A 23,650-nucleotide genomic window follows, 5' to 3' on the forward strand; every position below is an offset into this window, starting at 1 on the left:
TAAAGAAATAATTATAAGAGTTAAAAAGCAAAGAATTGACTATAATGGGAACTCTGTCATACTGAAGATACTGTAGGGAGCACTTTGAGGAGAAGGAGGAGTGAATGAACATAAAACTCACATGCAGAATACACACCACACATGCTGTACTGGGCTATTTAACGACTATTTAAAGAAGTCAAAGTTAGTAAAATCATGCTGGATTAATAGAACCGGAGATCTGGCTCCTAGGTAGGAAGATACATTTACAGAATCATGCTTTGAAAATCATGTATAGTTTCCTTTTAAAATATATTTTAAGAGCAATTTGTTACCACATACTGCCACAGAAAAAAACAGCAAAGACCATCTGAATCCCACCAAACAAAATTCAGAAGCCAAGCCCACGTTCTCAAGAACTATTGGAAGAAGAGAAAGTTTACAAATCTTCCAGTCCCTAAAGACTGTATCCCAATCACCTGGTCTCTGGTGCAGTTCAGTGGTTACAAAGAAACAGACAACATCACACCTAAGTACTCTGGAAACTGTGGGGGGAAAAGGGGAATGGACAGTGGGGGAAACAAAATAACCCAACAAAAACCACAACCAAAACACCAAGTGGGATTACTACTAATTTATAGCCAAACCTCTTGCTGTCATGTACGACATTCCTTTGCATATCTAATAGGGCAAATGATTCACAGCCATACATTGTAATTATTTAAAAATCTGTATTACTGTTGTCTGAAGTAAAACACACAAAACTTTCTACAAACTACATAGTTTTGCAGGGCTGACATTCATTCTAGTTTAGAAAGTAATTCTACTAAAGTTAAAACATTCCTGTTTCATGTAAAATCAACAATGATTTTGAAAGTAACAGACTCACTTGCTGAATTAAAAAGATATGTGACCTTTTTTAACCTCAGATGTGTTGTAGTTGTTCCATGCTACTTTCACAAATTATTCCAAGATAATGAATAGTAATAAAGCTAACATTTTCCTACATTAAAATTGCAACAAGTTAAGGAAGACTCCCTTTGGCCTTTTTACAAAAAACGTAATTTACTACATGCTGATATTTTTAACTTCTAAGTTGCAAAAGTTCTCAACTACTGTAAGCTGAGCAGCTGAAAAAAACCCCCCAAAATAATGAAGAGAATAATTAAATGAATATTAAGATGAAGAATCAGAGTAACTTTTATGGCAACTGATAAATTGTCTCTCTCCAGACTTCAAATGAAAGATACTTATATTACTATTCTAAAAGGCCCTCAGAATTCATAGGTTGCTGTGCCCTGTAGAAAAGCACAAAAGCATTTAAAACAAAGTTTAAAATGGAGCCAGAACCCTGAAGTTTCTTGTTACCAATGGACAAATTTTAGTTTTGGTCCTCCAAGTCAAAATCCAATGCATATTAGGAGAACCTAGAACAGAAGGCCATAGAAATAAACCCTGACAGACTGCACTGAAGCTTTATTTTCTATCTTCTGTACACACAGTGTATCTTGCCCTCCCTGCTACACAAGCCCGATTCCCTCTTTTGGTGACCAAACTGGAGAAACCACCACCACTTAGATTTCATTCACCTGCAACTTCAGCCCAGAAATACTCCAAAACATTTGCTCTCATCTACCACTGGTGTTCACATACTCATGGGTTTATTCCACTTCACTGCCTAAGTGAAGTAACAAGTACTAAAGATATTTGACTATAAATGAGAAGAATATAAGTGCCATAGTTGGGTGAACAGCATTTACTGTGCTGACCATAGACAGCGCAAGAGGTCTCAAATTACACCTCATGAACTAGTAAGTACAGTTATCAGGGGAAGCCGTGTTACCCTTCATTGTTCTTCCAGGGACCTTAGCATGCCCTTGATCCACACAATTCCATAAGCTCCATGCATGGATCAAGGGCATAACATCACCTTTAGAATTCAAAGCTAGATATTCTTCTTTTACACCTTCAAACAACTTCATTTTCAGTATCCCGTAGTCTGGAATACATGCTACTGAGGACACTCAATATGCAAAACTAGAAAAATGGTTCAACAAAGCAAATAAATAATTCAGAAATATTAAATCTCCAGCACATTTTATATTTCTTTAGTTTTTAGTTGCCATGTTTCACATGAATAGAATACAATCAACATTCACTGACAGTAAACCAAACGTTGTTTCTAATAATTAATTAGCTGCTTAGTATTCATATATTATCAACCTTCCATGGTAAGTGAATTCTGGTCTTTCCCAGCAGTATATCAATGATGACCAATTTTTCTTCCTAGTTAGAGGAGTTGTATCATTGTAGAGTTTTTTGCTGCTAAATATACTGAGTAATTAAACATCTGAGCTTGATGGCTCTAGCAGCATTTCATTTTTAAACACTAACACAGGGAGAAAGAGAGGTTCTGAAGCAAACTCCTTCTGCAACCTAAAAAATTACTGTATTTCATAACACGAAAATTCATTAAAATGGAAGTAAACACTGTGTGTTGTAGCATTTTTTAATTGCACAAACTAATATCAGTAGTTACCATGAAGAAAAATCCTGTGTTTTGTCACCTGAAGTACTTCAAACAATCCACTCTCTCCATACTTATCTTTATAGTTAGGCTAAAATACTTCCCATCAAAATTAATGCGCTCAGCTAAAAAATAAAACCACTAAACAACAATGGTCAAATACTAAAATTTGGACTGTGAAGTCTAAAATGATAGTGAGCTAAGACACAAGAACTGAAAGGTGCAATCAACAATCAGAAGTGGGTAGGTCAGGCAGAGCCCCTTCTCCCACAGCTGGAAGCAGCCACTGCAGATCCCTGGGAATGCTGTGTGGGCAGGACCCGGCCTATGCAAATCGGGTTACCCAGTTCTACCCCAGACCTCAGCAGTAAATACAGAAAAAGTACACAAATAACAACAACAACAAACCCCCCCCAAAACACAAACAAAAACCCCAACCCCCCAAACAAAACCAAAAAAAAACCCCCCAAAAACCCAAAACCCCAAACAAACCCATAAACCCCCCGACTTCGACGTTTAAAGTTCTTTTCCATTTTAATGCCCTAGGATTTTCCAGTAACAAAGGGTATTGTTGTCACAACACTGAGCTTGCACAACTGCCTGCCCACTACATCTTGTCTTTACTCTTATCCATCACAAACACACCCAAAGTTTTTCACTAGAAACGAAGTAAGTCAACATGCAAAAAAAATAAAGTCTAGGGTTTTCTTCCCAAAAACCGAATGGGCTTTACATTGTTTAAAGTTATGCTGAAATACTCAGAGGGGAAAAAAAGAACCCAACAAAACAACAAAAACAAAGCAAACAAACGAACAGAAACACCAGCAGAAAGCTCCCTGCCATGACGAGTTCAGATCAATGCTTTTGTCTTCCATTTTACCCAGGGCTCAGGAGAGCACGGCTGTACCGAGGGCTCTCCCAGCGCGCTCCCGAGCGATGTAAACACGCCGCGGGGCCGGGGCTGCGCCGCGGGGCGCGGGCACGGCCGCGGGGTCACCGGGGCTGCACGATCCGGGCGAGCACAGGAGTTTCTGACCTACATTCCCCGCAGCGGGATGAAAACCCTCCCGCCGCAGACGGAGCGCGGCGGGCGGGCGGCCTCCCCCGCCGGCAGGGTGTGTTCGGGGGTGGGGAAAGCGAGCGGGCCGGGGCGAGGATGGAGGCTGGCGGAGGCGCCGACACCTGCCCGCCGACACCGCGGCCCCGCCGCCGGCTCCTCCTCCACCGGGGACGGACACCTGCTGCGGGACAGCCGGACGCGCGGCCCGGCGGCGGCCTCGGCCCGGCGGCCGCGGGCGGGTTTGTCCCGCCGGTTTCCCCGGAGCCCGCGGAGCGCCGCGGCGGGGCCGGGCTCGGGCGAACTCCCCGCGGCGCCGCGCAGGCCGCGGCCGGGCCTGTAGGGGCGGGGGGTCGGGCCGAGGCCGCGGGGCCTGCGGCGGCGGCGCCGCGGGGCGGGCGCGCCAGGCCCGGCCCCGGGCCCTCCTCCGGGAGCGGAGCCGGGCGGAGGCGGCGGCGGCGGCGCGTCCCCCTCACTCACCGCTCTCGATCTCGTTGCCCTTCTTGGCGGTGGCTGCGTTCCCCATGGCCGGGCCGGGGCGGGGGGCGGGAGGGATGCCGGGCGGGGGCCGGGCCGGGCTCGGCTGGCGGGGCGGCGCGGCCCGCGGGCGCGGCGGCGGCAGCGGCGGCGGAGCTGCCCTGGCCCCGCTCTGGGTCTCTGTGTCTCCGGCCGCCGCGGAGGAGGAGGCGAGCGCTCTGCCCCCTCCCCCGCCCCGCACTCGGCGGAAATGACGGCCGGGGCGGCGCCTCCTCCCGCTGCGCCGCCCGCGGGGGCGCAGCCGACCACGGCCGGGCCGCTGCCGCCGCCTCGGGCGGGGGCTGGCCCGGGGCAGGGGCTGCGGGAGCCCCGGGCGGCGCCCCCCGCCCGGCAGCGGCTCGGGGCAGGGCAGGGGCGGCGGGCGCCCGGGGCGGGTGCCCGCGGGGTCTCGGCAGCCTCCGCATCCCTGGCCCGGCGGGCGGCGGCCCCGGAGCGCCCCCGCGGGCGCAGGGCAGGCCCGGCCCGCCCGCGGGGCAGCGGCCGCAGCGGGGGCGAGGCCGCCGCGCCCAAGGTGACCCCGGGAGGCCGCGCGGGCCGCGGCCCTGCGGCTGCGCCCGCCCCGCGCCCCTGAGCATCCCCGAGGACACTCGCCCGGGCCTGCACCCCGGCGGCCGACGGGAGGAAACTCGCACTTGCCGCCTGTTCAGTGGCTGTTTTTACACGGCTCACCAGACTATAGAAAAAAAAAAAAAACCCAAAAAACCAACCCGTAGAAAGTAAGCGGGCTGCCAGGAAAGAGGCTTTTTTTTTTTTCTCCTCCCCCCCTTTTGCTGCCACCCATCATAAATAGCTACAGCTACACATTTTCAAGCGGTATTGTGACTTTCAAGTTGATGATAGCTCTCTTTATATATTTATCATGTGAAACGCTTTGAGTGTTTTAGCTCTGTAAGGAAATGCTTATCAAAAAAAGGCTCTATTTTATGTGCTTTAAAGTGGAGAGAGTGGAGAGCAGAAGTGCTAATCTTATGGATCACAAACTGCATATATTCTGCCAGGACAATGTATGTCATACCCAGCCTTTTCTGCCAGCATTCTTTCTCCAAGGCTGCAAGAATTGTTCTGGCTACCATCCTTCGCAGGGGCTACCAAAGTCCTCTCCCAGCACCGTGGGCTGCGTGCTGGTGAAGCACACACTGTCACAGCCTAATATTGAATTACTTTACTATAAGACAGGATTTTATACACATGCACTAATGCACACTAAAGATACTTCTAGGAAATTTCCAGTTTCCTGATCCTGTGCAGTGGAATACATTGTATGGTAACACGGGGCAGATCCAGTCAGTGTGTGCTCTACCTTTTTACAGTTGTACAAGCTGCCTGGATTATATGGCAGCAAAATTTTGGGAACACTTACCTGAATTATTTTGATGTTTTGTAGGTTGAGGTTTGATCGATGAACTTTTCAGTTGAAGGGACTTTCTTCTGGTTTTCTTCACCTTTTCCCTTGCATTATCCTGATCTGTGTGATATTGCTTACTTCAGGGGAGTACCTGTGTTTCTATGATTAAAGAAGCTGTCTCTGAGGAAGCCAGGTCTCTACTGCTTTGAAGATCAGAAAAAAGACTCAAACATTGTGCAGAAATAACCTGCAAACCATTGGGGGCAGTGAAACAGCTACTATTGAAGAGGGCTGCCTCATTTTGCCAAAGCTGGAATCTGTGCATTCTTTATGCACTTAAAAAAAAGGTTCAGCGAGTTATCAGTAATTCACACTGCCAAGGAATGATATGTAAATTGCAATGGCCAGATCTGCACCAGGAGAACTTAAGCATGGGTAAAGGAAAGGGTACTTTGCCATCTGTCGTCTCGATCATTCATACAATGACAAAAAACTCTGAGGTGCTGTAGTACTTAAATAAATATCTGAAGGTGATGTCTCAGGTAAAGATCTTATTCCAGTTTTAAATGTTTTCCCCACTCCAGCCATCATAATTTTCATTTTGGCCAGATTGAGTCTGAGTCAGCTGATTTTCATCCAGGTGCTGACAGGCATTTTGATATCCTTGAGGAGACAACAGTGGCATCCCTAACAAATGAGATATGCTGCAGCATCTTTAGCATATTCCTGGCATTACAGCTCATCCCTAGACTAGCAAATTATGCTGTAAAGGTTGCATACATGGGAATCTACCAGGGTCCAATAGACATTATTGCCCTTTGGGTCTTGGTGGACAAGGACCAGCTGGTCATTGCATGTACTCCAGCAAAATCCCACATATACACATCCAGCACCGTATATATATGTGTGTGTGTGTGTGTGTACCAATGCAATGACTCTGGTTCTCAAATAACCACATCATGCTCTTAATGCACATGCAGCACTGATGGATTTGTATAAATAGTTTTACCCAAACACTCTCTTTGTCAGAAACCTAACAAATATAATTCAGCAGTGCTGTGAAACATTAAATGAACCATATCCATAGTCCTAGCATCACACATGTAGGCAAAAATAAGAGAAATAAGGAGTTAGGGCTGGACATTTGCATTCACATTCACACTATTCATATATCTTATGCTAAATTAACAAGTTCATAGTCATTGATTAATTGCAAAACATACCGATGATTATAGATATTATGTGAATACAATCACTTAGCATTCAGACTGTCAACTCTTATTCCAGCCCTAATCTTTAGTTTCCTTAATTTTCTTATATAAAATCCTTTTATGCTGAAATGCCTCATATCACTGCTTATATAAAAGTATTTTGTCTTCTTTGTTTTAACACAATTGGTTAAAAAATAAAGTCATGCAAATATGAAAAATGTTCTGTTTGTGTATGTTAAAATATTTCACTAAAGGCCTGATCTGAAAATTTTTGCTGATCTATACGAGATTTTAAAAAATATACTCTGAGAAAGTCAACTCAGCAGTTTTAGAACTGTATGGATTTGATGATGTTGTTTCAAAGACTCTCAGCAGGTTTTCATCCATTTTTTTACATATTTGTTGGGAACTATCAATTGGGAATATCCTAGCAAGACCAGTCCTTCACTCTGATAAAGCCTAAAGCTCTGTATCAGACATATAGTTCCCTCATGAAACTCACATATTTTACCTTACATAGACTTAGAACTAAAAATGAGAGGGTCATTTCAGGACAAAAAAAAAGATAAATTTCTTCGAGATTAAAGACACTCACATGTTTTTAGTAGAAATCACCTGTTCATATGGTAATTACTTCTGGAGCCACATATCCTTTCAGTCCATAATCATTCTGATTTTTAGATGAGATAGCGGCATTTCTGTAGCAACTACAGCAGTTGTTTTCAATACACATTTGAAACAAGTCACTAAATTTAAATCATTACGCTTCTTCCTTTTCTTCTCTCTAATTGAGGTGTGCCTGCATTGCAAGGGGTTGGCATATACAGATTGATGGTTTAGCCCATCCCTATTGATCATCCTTACCCTGAGGGTGTAGGCTCTGCTTGGGTTAGGAATATGTACCTGCCTTAGTTGGGATTCTCTTTCTGTGGCCAGCCTGCCTTACCATTGCAGCAGTGCCTGTAAACTGCAGGGTTTGAATACCAAATTAGACTGCTCTTCCCCAAATCCCACATTCCTGCATCTTTGAATACCCCTGGCAGCCTCCTTCTCTCTCCTAAACAGAATGATATATTTGGCATTTAACTCCTTGTTTTCCTTTTGGGTTGTTCCAGGCTACTGGCACATTTCCTGCTCTCAGCTAACCCCTATTCTGCCAGTGTGGGATGCTTTTCTAGCAGGTTGCTAACGTGCCAAGAAGCATATGTATTTCTTTGTGAATATGGAAGATATTTTCCAAATTTTACAGCTTCTGACCCAGAAACAGGAATATTCATCACTGCAGCATAATTTCAGACCTGCCAAGAATATATCAATTATGTCATGTAGATGTGCTAAGGGAAAGGATGAAAGCAGGAGTACAGCAATCTCCCCTGCTCCCTGTACTAGCTATACAGACAGCAATAAACTACATTCCTATGCAGGGACGGCTTAATTCACTGATGCCAAATTCATTCCAGTTGAGGACCCACCCACTCAGAGAGAAGTGAAAGGACTTACATCATGTTTCTACAATATCTGAGATTGCCAGCCCCTGAATCCACTATGAAACTAAAGCAACTTGGCAAAAAATTTGCTCTGCCAGATTTCCTGAAAAATGTTCTTTGATGCCCTTCAATTGTGAATTCAAAAGGAATCTGGAGCCTCAGGAAAGTGTTTGGCACACCATGGATGTTACAATTTTGAGGGACATTTTGTTTTGGAGGGAGTCTTAAGTAAGGCCCACTTGGGCTTCCTTCATTGTGAGTAGGTAGACTTAAAGCAAAAAGCTCCAAAGGAAGTTTACACCAGCAGCCAATAGTTCAACACTGCCACCCTTTCTTTCTTGGCATTAGATGTTTCCCAAATATTTCCCAAGATAGCCACTGGTCAAAAAACCCCCATGTAAACACAGAAGCAGAGTTTATGTATTCCCTGATTGATTTTTAACTGCAGTTCACCACAAGCCTCTTAAGAGCCATAAAGTTGCAAGGTGGGGTTTTTTCTGATGTTTTAGACCTAATTTAACAAAACAGGCTCTACTGCTGTCAGGATTGCCTCCTACAAGAGAGCATTTGATCAAATATTCTATGGATAGCGGCTACATATTAATTCACGGGAGGTAACAGGTGCTGTGTTGAGGTCAATGTCCTGCAGAACAGACAGGTTTTTTTCAGAGATAAGCTACAGACTGCCTTAATGGGCAAGTCCAGCTGCTCAGTTCTTGGCCTTTATCTCTTATGATCATTTGGCAGAGTGGGTGTAGTCTCTTGCTATCAGCCAAGCAGCACTTTTTTCAGTTGCTCATAGTTGTGCAGCAGATTATTCCATATTTGTAGAAGATACTCCTGTAAACTTATGATTCAGAAGAAATTGCTGATTACTGTTATGGAAAATTCATACTGACTTGTCTCTGTAACTAGCTTTGTGATTGTTTTGTGGGTGATCTGGCTCCATCAGTTCATTTGAAAAAATTCCTTGCAATATATCTTATATTATCTTTATTTGCTGCACTTCTGGAAAGTTGATTTTGTACATATTGAGTAGAGGAAAGCAAGAAAAAAAAGGGAACTTTTTTTCTTGTATTTTTAGCAGTTTAGCAACATATTGATATTGCTGCATGTGAACTACAGAAGCAGTGACGCGCAAGTCAGAGTTGATTGTACACTTTTCTGACCTTTGATTTGATCTAGTCTACTCCTACAGATTTGAATAGAAATATTACTTTTGTAGTCAGTTATTAAAAATTGCATAGCTGTTTAAAAAACTATCCAGTAAGTCACTTTCAGGGCACTTTCAGTCACTTTCACTTAATTACTTGCATGTTTACCATAATTGAGAGGTGATCAATATTATACCATTTGTTCTTAGTGTATATTAAGACTCTGAATCACATTCGAAAGAATTAAGAATAAAAACAGAAAACAAAAATAGTGGTGTTTTTAATTTATCTTTTTAGGTCTTTTCTACAGAGATCTCCAAGTTAATTACAACTGTTAATTTAAAGTAGACTAAGCTATATTAAATGTCTCAGTATCTATTTTTCTTCAGAATTAAAAATGACCTTAATTCAGTTTAGCCTAACTCACTTTGGAAGTGAAATATGCTAGGTTATCTGAGGGTCATTTTCATGCTAGCTGGGAAAGTTCAAAGAGTTCAGCAAGCTTTCCTACAAACTGTGCACCCAATAAGTGAGGAATGATGAGGAACTAGCAGTCTCACATCTAAATCTAGGCTTCACTGTATTCTGCTCAAATGTACATCCTGTAAATTGTGTCCCTCTGTCACATATCACTGTATTGGTTAAGGAAGTCTATCTAAAAATGCATGATCAGCTCTTCTGTTGTTATATCTTTAGTAGTGCCATCTAAAAATAGGAAAACAGTCTAAGATGGTTTTCCTGGTTTAGTTTTTATTTCTAGAAGAACATTTTTTTAAACAAAAAAAAAATCACTTTCATAAACCTGTATTTTTACCCCTTTATCTTTCTACAACCTGCTGTTTTTATCTCAGAGTTACAGCATAGTTCCTAGAAATACTTGGAGCTGTGCATATACGCCTAACTGAAGGTAATATGTCCCATTTGCTCTTTTGTTTATTATTTCTTCTGCACACATCATCTTTTGCTGCAAGTGTTTTTATTCTAAAGAAAACAATCATCCAAGGCAGCAACATACAGTTTCTTCATGGTCCAGACCCCTGGCACCTGAAGACAAATAAACTTCTTCTTAATGTTCATCATCTTTCATCTGCTTATTTGTGTTGTTATTCCTTGCTTAGGAATTCCAGTTCTGGGTGTTTTTCTGCCTCTGACATCTTTATCTTATGGTATTTTCCGCTCTTGGTAATATCTAAGGTTCCAAAGTACTGTCCAGTCCAACACTTATTCAAGTACTAGTTTCTTGGCAGATTCTAAATTGCCTCATCTGGAGTCTGCTTCTCCCAGAATCTATTTCTGTATTATTTGCTCCACTTTCTGTTGAAAACCAGTGACTTTTTAAAGTAGGAAGGGTTTAATTTTTTTTATCTACAAATCTTCAATGGATCTTACCCTGTGGCAGGGTAATGCCACACTTTATTGTACACCTCTAGCAGATAAAATTGTCACTCCAATCTCATAAAGTAAAAGATGCATTTAAACATTCAGGACCAAAGCATATAACTTTAGTATGCTTAATTTTTATTTAGAATGCAATACTCCTCATTTTTTTTGGTAACAGCTTCATGAATATCCTCCTTTTCTTGGATTGCTGAGAAGTGTTAAATATGCCAAATGCATCAGCACTTGCTATTTTCAGAAAGAAAACCTTCTTCTGATAGACTTGCTTTTAAATAACACTTACTGCTTCCAGATGTACACTGAAGTGTTCTTGCCTTTTTTTTCCAGTAGTTTCTTGTATTTCCAGAGTTTGAGCCTTTAAATGCTTCAATTTCTTCTCAATGTCTTTTTTTTAAATTTTTTTTTTTTTAATTTTTCTTATTGCTAGTGCCATGAAGGAGTGGTCATTCCAGGCTTAGAAGGTTTCAGTAGATGTTCTTCAGTCAGGTGCCCACAGTGCTTTTTCCTCACATTTACAAGCCAGAAAGTTAAATCTCTAAAAGAATATCTAGATCAGTAACTTTTCATTTGGAGAAATAATAAGGAAAACCAATTATAGTATCACATTCATAAGTGTGAATCTACAAAAAAAAAAAATCCATGGAAGAAAAAAAGAGTAAAAGCCACTTTGCATTTAAAAAAAAAAGCAGCTAAAAAAGAGCTTGTAAAGTTTATTTACTATTTTTGGATTTCTTTTGGCTTGTCTTTGATTCACAAAGCTAAAAGGAGAAATATCTACAGTGAATGCCAAGAACTTATTAATTCTCATTAGCACAAAGAAGAAGTGCCTGTTTCAAGTGGTTATAATGCAAATGTCAATGTAAAAGTTTTTTCCTCCCAACTCCAGAGTCTGAGAAGCCATTGTCAGACTATACTTTGATATTAGTAGATGTTCTGTATATTTGATAGATGTATGGATGATTCATGAAGAAAGAGAAGTTGAGTGTTTTCAAGCATTGTTTTAATCTCACGAAACAGAGAACTTTCACTTCTTTTTGCATTTAGTCCAAACCAGAATTTCTCTAAACTCAGTTTCACATCGGAAATATAGAGGTAATTTTCTAATAATAGCTGAAATAAATGTAATACTTCCAGTGAACCTTTCATTTTTTTAAAATTCATTTAAAAAGATGGTAACCATGTGAAATACAGTTTTTGCACAAGAATATGAAAGACAGGGCTTTTAAACTGGAATTAAGTATTATGAGTTTAACCATCACATTTACAAGAAAGAACTCCATTCTTTTTGTGCAAAGAGCAGATGCATCCCCAAGTAATGTATCAGCCAATAAATGTCTACATATAAAAATTATCCTCAAGCATTTCTAATTTCCAATGCGGTAATTCCTTTCAAATAATTTCAGGTAAAATGAATCAGTCAAGGAGTCTAACAGTGGATGTATAGAAATCTGACTGTCTTGGGGATAACATCTGCATTTATTTCTTATGCTCAGGTTGAACATTTTAACTCAGATGGCATTATATGTGTAGATCACTTGAAGTAGCTAGATATCAAAGCTTGTCCTTTGATATTTCTCCTCTGAAATATTCCATCTACTTCATCATAGTAAAAGTTATCCTGTGATTTAATCAGATATTTTTTGTTCCTCCTAGTTTTACTTTTTTTATATTGCTAAAAAATATTTTATTTCCATTCCTCCCCAAAATTATTCTTTTCTATAACCCAAAGGATTTACATGCTTTTAGTTTCACACTTTGCTTTCCCCTGCTTTCTATCTCTTTGGGCCTCTGTTTGTTTTCTTTGCCATCCTATTCCATTTACTTGCTCTTTACCTTCACTGTACTGCACATTTACTATCAGAATTGTTACTTTGTAAGAGTTCACAAAACCAAAGGAATTCAGCAGTACAGTTTGGTGGTGTTTGGTATCCCTCGCCTCCTCCGAATATTCGGTACATTAGATCTTAATTTTCACTGATAGAATTGAACAAAAATGAAGGCATATCTAAATCAGTCAGGGTCTTTCCTCATCATTACTGAGAAGACAAACCAGATTTCTGATCCCCTGAGCACACACAAGCAGGGGCAAAGGCCATAAAAGCCATTCCTGATGAGAAACTATTGTTTCTGAAGTCTCAAATGAAATCTTGATTTCTTCATACTCAAATGAAGTTTTGCCATCAGTGACATCAGGATGTTACCTGCAACACTGGACCTGGGTTTGTTTTCTAGTTCTGTGCCTGTTACTCTTCATAAGCTATCTCAAAGAAAATACTTCTCTTGCATCCTCTTTTTCATTTCTGCAATAAGATTGCATTAATTTATTGAAAAGACAAGAGTGTAATTGGCCAAATCCATTCCTCAAAGTTAGCACAGGGTAGTATATTGAATAGGCACAAAAGACATGTTAGAAATAATTCTTGGGTAAATAACTGATTCCTATAATTTCTTAGAAATGTTAAATCCAGGTTGCAATTGCTCTCCTTCAGTTTAAAGTTTATTTTTCCTCTGGATGACAAGGGAAGAATATTTTTTTCCAATTCATTGTCTGTTTGAAGGGAGAGCTAAATGGTTTGTATGTTGATCCTTTAACATGCAAATATTAATAACACAATCAATACCAATACTTACCATTTATAGAGTGCTTTTTCATCCACAAATTTTAGGGTCATACAGTTAGAAGTAAAAGGCTTCTGAAAGTTTCAGTGGTGTTGGAGAGCAGGATTTCCATGGCAGCTGGGATTTCAAGGAAAAAGGGAAGAGAAAGGCTGGGCTGCAGGACAGAAGAGAACATTTGAAAATGGTAGAGAGAAGAAAATGAAGCCAGAAGAATTGGAGCACATACATGTGCAGGAGAGAGGAGAACAGATAAAATAATTATGGAAGAATTGTAGAATTTGTCTCATGCAACAGGAAAATATGTGATATAGTCTTTTATCAAAGATAATAGGAGATGGTAACCTATCTTATTTGGAGAGAAAAAGTGTTGCTTTAATTAGGAGAAACTGTGCTTTTGTTACAATCTTGGCAATACACACACTGTCCAGGTTCATCCCTGCCTGTGTGTGCTCCATGTGAGCTGCTGTCTTTTCCCTGATGACTCTGAGTGGAGTAATTTGCAGACTTCTGGTCCAGACACAGTCTTTTAATATATGTTTGTACAGCTGCATCACAATGGAGGCCTAATTTTGAATGGGGTCTCTGTTTTCTACCATAATTGAAATAATTAATCATGGTCACTCAATAATGTCACTGTCACTTCTTGGACATAAAAATCCAATGAGATCATAAGGAAATGTAAATGATGTTACTACTATCTATTATAGTAAAAAAATTACAATCTATAGTCCGAGTCAAAACTTACCATGTCTATGTAAAGTATATTTCTAATAGTCTTTTGTTTCTTTGCTACAACAAGCAGTTGTAGGAAGGAATTTGCTAAAATTTGGAGGATTCTTCTACCTCAGGCTGTGTTTCTCCACAGGCAGGGTTCCTTTCCTTGATGTGAGTTTGGAGTCCACAGCACAGACAGGGCAGGCCCCTTTAAATCTCTGTTTTATCTGGTTGCCTAGACGACCCCTGTAAACATCAGTGGAACAACGTGTGGTCTTCAAAAAGCTGGGGACCTTGAGGAAGAACGAGGTCATTTGGGGACAGACAGATCCAGTGCAGCCTTACCTATATGAGCAGACATAGATTTTTTCACAGACTTGTTTTGCACATTTCTTTTTGAATGCTTCATGCTCTTATAGTCTGTTTTAATATGTGATATATGGAAAAAAATAAACATGTTTTCTGGAAGCAGGTTTTTTCTTGTTTTCTATATTGCTTTCTGTTGTGACATAAATATATACTGATTAAATATTTATATGTAATGAAGGAAGAATATGAGAAAGAATACTTTGACTATACAAAAGTGACAGCTCCACTTACCTTTTTTGATATGATTTTTTGTGATAATATGTTTTTTTTTCATTTTTTTGTGGTAGCTTTAGAAAAGTGAAAAGCCTATTAGAAAGCAATTAAAAGAACTAGTGAAATTCAAATAATGGTGAAAAAGTTACCATTTGCATTATGTGTTGCAATTAAACCTGATAAACAGGGGTTAAATATTTGTTAGCTGATAAATATTTCAAAGCTTTTTCTGACTGATATGAAACAGCAGGTTCTATCTTACACAGATTTGTGAAGAATTAATAAAAAAAAAATCCCCTAAAAAACCCCAAACCAAGAAAACAATCTGGCAGTTCTGTGTCCCTGATAATTCAGAACTTTTTTTTTTCTTTTTTTTTTTTTTTTCTTTTTTTTTCTTTTTTTTCCCCATCTAATGTTTTAAAATGTCTCCTCTCTTGGCAATGTTTCAATACAAGTTGCTTCAGAAAATTATTATTATTACTGCTGTATGTTATTGTTAAAACTAGAAATATAAAGTTATTATGTTACTTTTTTCCAGATTTAAAATGTTATATTATTCCTATATATCCCTCCTGCTGTCTATAAAATAATTGCTGTCCATGGGAGATACATAGACAGGTGAACTTGGTCATAGATGAAAAACTAATTAACTTTGAACTCCATTTTATATCTCTAATGTTTAAGGTGAAAATTTAGTTTGTGTTAACATGATAGCTCTGTAACTTGTACTTGATATAATAACACTCCTCTTAAGCTTTAACTATAAAAAACTTTTATCATTTCATATGTAAAATCTTTGACTTTGTGATTAAATGATGAAAAAAGTCTGAAGCAGTAGCTCTATTAGGCTAACTGGATCTCAAAAATGAATATTAAGTTATTTAAAACTTTTGGTTGAATTCTGCAAAAGTCATCCCTTGCCTTCATTTTTCTGAGAGAGGAAAAGGAATATAAAACAATTCTTCTTTATGTAATCCAAATTCACACAATCTTAAGTCCTACATAATCTTTAAAATGACAGCGAAGCAATCATAAAATATAACTGAGTCAAAACAGGGTAAAATGCAGAATAATTAAATTGAATGACAATTTTAATCCTCTGTTACTGTGGCTGGATCTTTGAATGGTAAAATCTTATCAAATCTTCATGGAGCTGCTGAGTCCACTACACTTTTGATAAAATGTGACATGTTCTTTCTCTTCTACTCACTGTATTGCAGCAGACTTTTAGTCTGATATAGGAGTAGGATGGGACTTGGATTGTAGCAAACCCATAACGTGCCACTGTCTGCTCTGGATCACTGGTGGCAAAATTCTTATTTTTAGTGGAAGCACCATGCGTTAAAGACATGAAGGTTAATATCAGACTATCTGTTCTACATTTGCATCCTCCTCATTATCTTAAGGAGGGATAAAACAGGTTTGGAGACATGAGTTATTTTATGCACAGAAATTTGCATTTTCTCAGTGAGATCAGTTCATGGTGTGCTTCCACAAGTCCTCACTTTGCACATTTCAGTTTATTTTATAATCTTTGTTAATAGTTCCTGTTGGTGAGTGCTACACAATAGAGACAATTTTTCAGTCCCTAAATGTCACAGAACCAGAGCAAATAGATATTATTCAGTCTGTAGAAAATGTTACCTATGTCAGGGTATTCTTAGTTGTCCTGCAAGTTAACCCCTATTTTGTTTACCTTTTTTAGAACTAGAAATTCCTGTTGTAAATAGCAAGCAATATTTGATCGAAAGGGCAAACAAAACTCTATTGCAGAACAGGGAAGTTCCATCTACACTCTGAATTAAATTTCACATGCCTATCCAGATAAATATTTGTTAAGTTAATATGAGATATTCTGTACAAAAGTTCCTTGTGAAAGATAACACAAAAGCAAAAGTCCTACAATCTCTACTACAGAATTTCAAATTAAATAAAATAAATAAATTAAATTCCAGGTTCCTCTTAATCCTATTGTGTCAAGGCATTGAGGGCACTAATATGTGTTAAAGGTGCTGAGAAGCCTCAGCTGGGACCTCCCCACAGGCATGGGCTCAGGAGCTCTATTTAAGGCCAGGCCTGAGTTCACAGCTCTTGCTGTAGTTACACTGGAGGAGCTGATCACCTGTACAGCCACAACATGGCTGTGCCGCAGCTCCAATTCACTCCTGTTTTTGTTATGGATCTGCCTGCTAACCGCTGGACCTTATCCTTGTCTATTGACTGATTTCCTGGCCTGATCAGGGATCTGCCTTGTCACTGTGATAATGCCTTAGGGTATGATTCTTGCTTGGTTTTGTCCACTTTGGGTCTGCTTTGTTTAGGGGTGGGACTGCTCTCGTGGGTTGTGAGAGCTATCTTAGCTCCTGTTCTCTTAGCAAGGAGCCCTGCTTTTGCTGCCTCCTGATATGTTGCATCTTTATAATATAAATCTGAATCCTTAAAGGTTCATCCAATTTGCAGAAGACTGAGACTGCTGCATATACCCAGACTCAGTGAGTACTTTCTGTCAGTGTCTTCTTACCTTCTGTATTTCTTGTGTGCAGGGCTGACCCATCTCAGTAGTTTCTGATCCTGCAATACTTAGTGCCATGAGGCACAAATTCAGATTTAGTAGGATTTATTACATGTTGCAAAAGAGGCTACTGTAATTCTAGACTTAACTATTCCAATAAATGCACGTGGCTAGATAGTCTTTTTCCCCGCCACAGCAGTTTCTATTTTTTCTCTGCAGAAGCATCTTGCCGCTTTTATTAATCTGTGACATCCTGGCTTGAGTGGGCAAGAAGCAATGTGTGCTCCCTCCGCTGCTCACCTTGCCTGGCTAAAGGGCACTCCAGGAAACAGAATTGCATTGTAGAGGCACCTGTGCATCTGCCATCATATATAACTACTTAAGCCCTGATGGATCAGAATTCAGTACGTGCAGTTAGATATCTTTGCATTTTGCAGCCCACTGTGTCCTGGAGTACTGGTATTAAGAACATTTTTCTTCTGTTTAATGAGATTCCTTTGTCTCACTGCCCTAGAGAAGTCAGTACAGATTCTAATGTCATCCTACTATGTTGGGATGTCTCAAACACCTACCTAGTAATGAAATGTTAATGAATGTGAAGATATTTCATCCCTTCTTCAGTGTTTCACATGATAGAGAAACCTCGATCATTCCTTGTAAAGAAGGCTAAGTATTCCACTTAAAAAAAATCTAAAAGAATTCTATAGTCCAGTTGTCATTAAAAAGTGTTTGTCACCATTGCAAAATTAACTTACAGTTGTATAAAAGAAATATGCTTTCCCCAGCAAGCTAAAAATTGTTACCCACACATTTGGAAACTGCCTTGAGGTACAATGGTAACCCAAATAAGGAGGTTCTTATCTAACCTAGGGGTATTTTTGATAAATTTGTGTGTAGAAGTATTAAGGAACTGAAATATTTCAGTGTTTTAATAGTGCATTCTAACGTAATGCAAACTTCATATTAATAGTCTGCATACAGTTTTATTCTATTTAAGCAAAACCCAACTCTTCAATAGTCCTTTTCATATGAAAAATAGTGTTTCTGTGATATGAAGTCTTCTGTCGTTTAGCTACTGTAATGAACTTGCATCTAGAACAAATAGTTTGGAAATAGATTTACTTGGTATCTCTACCATAGGAATGCTCTGCAGAACACAGATTCTGAAGGTACTGGATGAAAATCCTACTTCACATTAAGAAATATTGAAAGGCATACATTAATATATACCAAATATGCTAAATCTCATCACACTCTGACATCTAATCTATTGAGCATGTCAATGGACCTGGTGGACTTGGGCACTTCCTTCAGCCAGGGGCTCCAGAGGTCATATTTCAAGCGCTTTACAAAGTGTGAAATAAATTAGGTAAATGTTGATAATAGATTTTTCTCAACTTGTGTGTATTTCAGATTACTATCTCCTGTGTGACTTTTGACAATATACTTATCTGATAGGCACAAATTCATTGCCTGATGTGACATTGAACCAGTGGCCTGGGAATACATTTGAATCTGTATCCATTGCTTTAATAGAAATGCATCATTTTTACCTGGTAGGAACGTTGGGAGAGTAACTGTTTTATATGGTATCGCCAAGTGAATAAAAGTTTTGTTTAGGATGTGTAGTAGCCCATCCAAACAAATTCCAGTATCTTATGTAAAATTATTTCTTTTCCTCCCAGGCAAAATTTAAATTAAAAAATCCTAAGGAGATCATCATAATAAAAATAAATGCAGACTTTTCTGTCAATTGAATCAACATCTTCAAAAGATGTAGAGCTTCTTTAAGCTGCAAAGTTTAGACACCAATTATCTATCTTTAAAATGGTTATGGTGATAGTAATATAACACCCAATAGTTGTCACAGTACAATGCATCAAAGTAATGAGCCAATCACTTCAGACTTATTTCAACAAACCTGTATGGATGAATTTCCACTTACACCTGGTAAGGTGTGGATTGAGCAGATACTGCTAACTTTTACATCGTGAAAGGACATTCACGGGGAAAAGGCACAACTTTGCTGGGGTGGAAATCTCATGCCCACTTTTCTCATATTTGACCATATTGCTTAAAATAATGATTTCATTACTATGTCCAACTGCAAAGGAGGAGCAGCTCACACCCCTCTTTCTACTTGGGCCTGCATGCCAGCAATGGTGTAAGCATTCAGTAACATTGTATGAACTTTCCCAGTTTGTGAATATTTACAAAAACTGGTTTTATTTCCTGGATGACCACAGTAACAGTTGACCAACAGATTCAAGTTTCCACTTCCCTTCAACTTATGCCTCATTTGATCTTACAGCCTTCATACAGTAGAATTATTCTGTTCTTTGTGGCTGCTCAACAAAAGGAAATGTTTCTCCAAACTGCTGAAATTCTGGGATTTCCTTTCTTAAACAGAGGCAGACAGCAGACGGAAACTTGAAGATATTTGAAGAACCTCCAAGCTTTGATTACTAAACAGATACCAATGCTCCTAAATGATATTTTGTGTGGTTTAAAATAGAAGTGTTCCTATCTTAAAGCTGTTCAAAATCATGCCTGAAGCAAAGGAACTTCATTAAGCTTGAGGATAATTGCATGTAGTCTGTGGATAGCCTTGGTGTTATGGTATCTGCTTACATCAGTACTGAGTTTCACCCAGAGCATGTTTGGATTGATGAGGACTATAAAAAGTTATTGTATATGAAATGCTACATTATGTCAATATCATACTGCTACAGCTTGTAAATTCACATTGATCTGTATAATAAAAGATGTTTACAGCACTAATGAACTCAATCAAGTGCATGTTTGCTGATACATAAAAAAGTAACAGGCCATCTTGCCAGGCATTTGATTTCCAGGAGATAATCCCAGACAGTATCCTGAAGATTAGAGAGAGAGAGAAGATAAGAAGCTGTGACAGGCTGGCAATATCTGCCTGAAACACCATCCCCTGTTAGCAGGTGTTGGTGTTGCTGGGAAGCTGTTGCACGGATTTTGCTACCACACTGAGCAGATGGCTTATAAAAGAAATAGGCGTTCCTTTTTGAAGCAAAAATTATGTATGGGCTGAGAAGTATTGTAGCAAGAATCCTAAGGGAATATAACATTTAGGGATGGAAGTTGAGCTGAACCTTGTTTCTTCATTGGTAATGTTTTCTAAGCTGACACTAGGAAATGGATGGTTTATGACAGCACAGATTATGTTTGGACATGGCTTTATAGCAAGTGGGAAAATGCACCTGTTTAGAAAAGTGTAATTATCTGCTTAGTAAATATATTTTGAGTGTTGTGCAAACAGAAGAAAACACACTATCTTATAGCTATTAGCTACTAGGAATAGCTATTATTCCTATTATAAATCTATATGCTGATTCTGTTTCAAAGCTTTTGAGCTTCATGATTATCACATTTAATGTTTTGAAGCTCTTTTTGGCATTTGCCAGTACTAACAGTTGCATAAGGATAGAGCCTGTTTCAACAGCAGAGGTAAAATGCAACTCCAAGTTTTCTGGACCACATCACACTGTGCATCCTACTGCAGCTCTGTAAGGTAGTGGTTGAGTGAGCAGGAGAAATGGGTCTGCATTTCCAAGTCTATTTTGTGACTTTGTTCAAATACCAGTGTCCTTTAGAGAATTTAATTATCCTCTCTGTAATTTGAGGACATTTTATTTACTGACTTGGAGATGGATTACATATACATAGTTATTCAGGGAATTTGTTTGTAGTAACAGGAAGGGAGAAATAGGAACTGTGTTCAAATAAATCATCAGTCTTTGTCTCGAAGATAGAACTGATCTGATTGCCCTCACCATTCTTCAACTGTAACAATTAAAATTCATAAAGGAATCCAGAACTTCTGTATGGAAAAATAAGAAAAACCTAAGAAAATTCTTAGAAATATGTAGATTTCTGAGAAAGCACTTTTTTCCTGATCTCTGGTTTGCTATCTTTCCTGTTTGTTCATTTGTGAAATTCATAAGATAATCTTCGTGCTGTATAAAAGGTGTTTTTATTACTAGTTCTATTTACAATAATTATCTAGGCACATCTGTTCTCAAGTGCATCAATATTCAATATTTAAACTAGCTCAATATTAAAAATATAACTCTATTTAATGCTCCTAATTAAGCATCTGTGTATTTAATACCCTGCTTTGGTTCCTTACTATGTTTTGTTAGCTCTAATGTTTCAACACAGACGTACCCAATACCATTTACTCTCAGAGAGATTCAGAATGCAGATCGCATTAAAAAAACTAAATCTGATCTGATTCTGGGAAACAACAACTAAAAGCACGTTCAGGAAGGAATTAATGCCTCCTGCCTCCCAGGAATGGAGAGGAGAAAAAGTGTTTCTGCTGGGAGGCTCTGGCCTTTGCTGGGAGGATGTGTCATGGTGCTTTCCCAGCTGAGAACAGCACCTATTGGTACCAGGCCTCTGAAAAGAGGAAGCATTAGCTATACCTGGAAGAGGAGGCTTTTCCTAAAATTCTCCCAGGAGCCAGGCATGCCCCAACTCTATTCCCAAACTTTTGATTTGCCTGTGAATTATAAAGCAACAGCTGGGTGCAACCTCTCATCACAAACTCCTGCTTGTGGTTTGCTGCTCTTCTCAATATATAATGTACTTTGCTCAGCAGAGGTGCGCACATGGCTTGGGGTGGAGAGGCTTGGTTTGGGCTATGGAATGTGGACACACCGCTAAAACAAAGCAGGCAGGGTCTGCTAAGGCCCAACCCAAGCTCTGACCCAGAGATAACACGCAATACATGTCAGCCTTGTCAATGGTTTCATCTGCAGTGAGTGGCAGCATTCCAAATGACTAACGGAAAGAGAATCAAACCTTTCCCCAGGAGCATCCTGGAACACAGCTTTGGCACAGCTGTGAGAATAATGACTGTTTACATGGGGACAAGCTTAGATCCCATTGCTTTAGCATCAGCTTTCTATCACTAAAATTTAGACCTGTTACTACAAACACTTGCCTACACAAACAAGCATGGGAGCTTCTATCAGATTACATGTTTGTGGCCAGAAATTATATCTCTGCCTTTTTTTTTTTTTTACAAGCCCGACAAAGGTTTTATTGGCAAATAAATCATAATTTCTGCATATCATTAAAACCACAATGTAATCTGTCATCCAACCCAATGAAAAATACCATGTCTGTAAAAAGTAGATTCTTCAACTTTACAAGGTACAAATTGATACCACACATGAGAAAACAGTCCGATATCTCTCTAGGATTTCCTAAAGGATTTTTCATGTGGTTTTCTGTCCTTAACAATCATTTTAGCATTTGCAAGAAGCCCATAATCTGTTCCTATTAAAGTATCAGCTTACCTCAAAAAGATGTTAAAATAGAGCAAAATAACTTTTCATTTTCATTTAACATTGTCAAGTTTGTTTCAGTTCTTTCTGATCAAGAAATAGAAAACTTGAAACTAAGCCTAGTGAATATATTTATTTCTGCCTTAAAAAGGTAGTTGCAGACATTCTCATGGAAGGCCTTATTTTAGCCAAGAGATTGTGCAGAAAAGAATTGATGGAATTGATTTTAAAGGTATGTAGTAGTGAGGAACGTGTGATGTAAGAATGTAATAGTATGAACAAAGTAAGATAATTAATTAATAAAGCAGAAGAAATCAATAAGATTACAGCTAGTTCCATGGCAAACATAATGCAGCCGAATTCAAATGCCATGGTGACGTCCACTGCTTGTGAATTGGACTCCTAACCTCGATAAACACGGTGGATACTACATAATCTACTGAGATAAATTGACTAAATTTCAGTTGGGGTTTTATTATTTATTATTTTTTGTGAAACTTCTTAATCTTCTGATAAATTCCGAAGAAATTTTATCTGACAAGCGTTTCTGTATTTTTTCAATCTTTATTGCATTTACCTGATTAGGTCAGTGCCTTTATCTGAGGATGCTTCAGGAGAAGCCCGAAATGGCTGTTTCAGAGCGGCAAACAGCGGTTTTGCACACAGGAAGAAAACATTTGGCTACGGGTCCAAAGGGGAAGAGGAAAAAAACTGGAGCCGCGGGCAGGGGGCACGGATTTGCGGATCGGGCCGGGCTGCGCGCAGGGAAGCGCCGGCAGCTCCGGGCCCACGGGCGCCTCCACCCGCCCCGGCCCCGCGCGGGCCCGGGCCCCGAGGCGCTCGGGGAGGCTCCCCGCGCCGCACGGCGGGGCGCGCTCGGAGCTCCTCGGCCGGGGAGCGCTCCGCTGGGTTCCTAAGGCGCTTCCCGGCAGCCGGAGCCAGCCCCGGGTCCTGCGGCTCGGAGGGGCCGAAGGGAGACGGCCGCAGCCGGCCCTGAGGGCGGCCCGGCCCGCCACGCTCTTCCCGGCGGCCGCGGGCCACCCCCGGCGCTGCCCGCGTGGCCGCCGGGTCCGCTCGCGTCCTCGGGCAGCGAGACAGCGCGGGCCGCTCCACCGCGAGCGGCGGGGGGGGGGGGGGGGGCAGCGGCGGACCGGCAGCGCTGCCCCCGCCCGCGGCACCGCCCGCCCCGCTCCGCGGA

General features: G+C 40.2%; 1 protein-coding gene and 2 long non-coding RNA genes across 4 annotated transcripts in view; 1 reads left to right on the plus strand and 2 right to left on the minus strand.

Annotated features, from left to right (window-relative positions):
- PRKACB (protein kinase cAMP-activated catalytic subunit beta) overlaps nucleotides 1-4,268 on the minus strand; it is a 67,882-nt gene extending 63,614 nt beyond the window's left edge. Inside the window, exon 1 of one of the 2 annotated variants that reach the window (XM_066192565.1) lies at nucleotides 4,044-4,268. In XM_066192565.1, coding sequence (XP_066048662.1) covers nucleotides 4,044-4,089 — 46 coding nt within the window. In that variant the 5' untranslated portion in view covers nucleotides 4,090-4,268. Of the gene's footprint in view, nucleotides 1-3,386; nucleotides 3,579-4,043 lie in introns of those variants that run through there. The other variant, XM_066192567.1, reaches the window with a different exon arrangement.
- Nucleotides 4,269-9,634: 5,366 nt separating this feature from the next.
- On the minus strand, nucleotides 9,635-16,416 carry LOC136294639 (uncharacterized). The gene is made up of 3 exons (XR_010722468.1): nucleotides 14,060-16,416; nucleotides 13,327-13,468; nucleotides 9,635-11,230 (listed from the first exon to the last, which is right to left on the minus strand). It is a non-coding gene; the product is annotated as an uncharacterized lncRNA (long non-coding RNA).
- Nucleotides 16,417-16,719: 303 nt separating this feature from the next.
- Nucleotides 16,720-19,994, plus strand: LOC136294938 (uncharacterized). Its single transcript, XR_010722539.1, has 3 exons — nucleotides 16,720-16,884; nucleotides 17,054-17,102; nucleotides 17,342-19,994. It is a non-coding gene; the product is annotated as an uncharacterized lncRNA (long non-coding RNA).
- Nucleotides 19,995-23,650: the final 3,656 nt, after the last annotated feature.

Source organism: Chamaea fasciata, unplaced genomic scaffold (genome assembly GCF_029207755.1).
Source record: "Chamaea fasciata isolate MVZ Bird 193981 ecotype frontalis unplaced genomic scaffold, bChaFas1.0.hap1 SCAF_10, whole genome shotgun sequence".
In the NCBI taxonomy this organism is placed as follows: domain Eukaryota; kingdom Metazoa; phylum Chordata; class Aves; order Passeriformes; family Sylviidae; genus Chamaea; species Chamaea fasciata.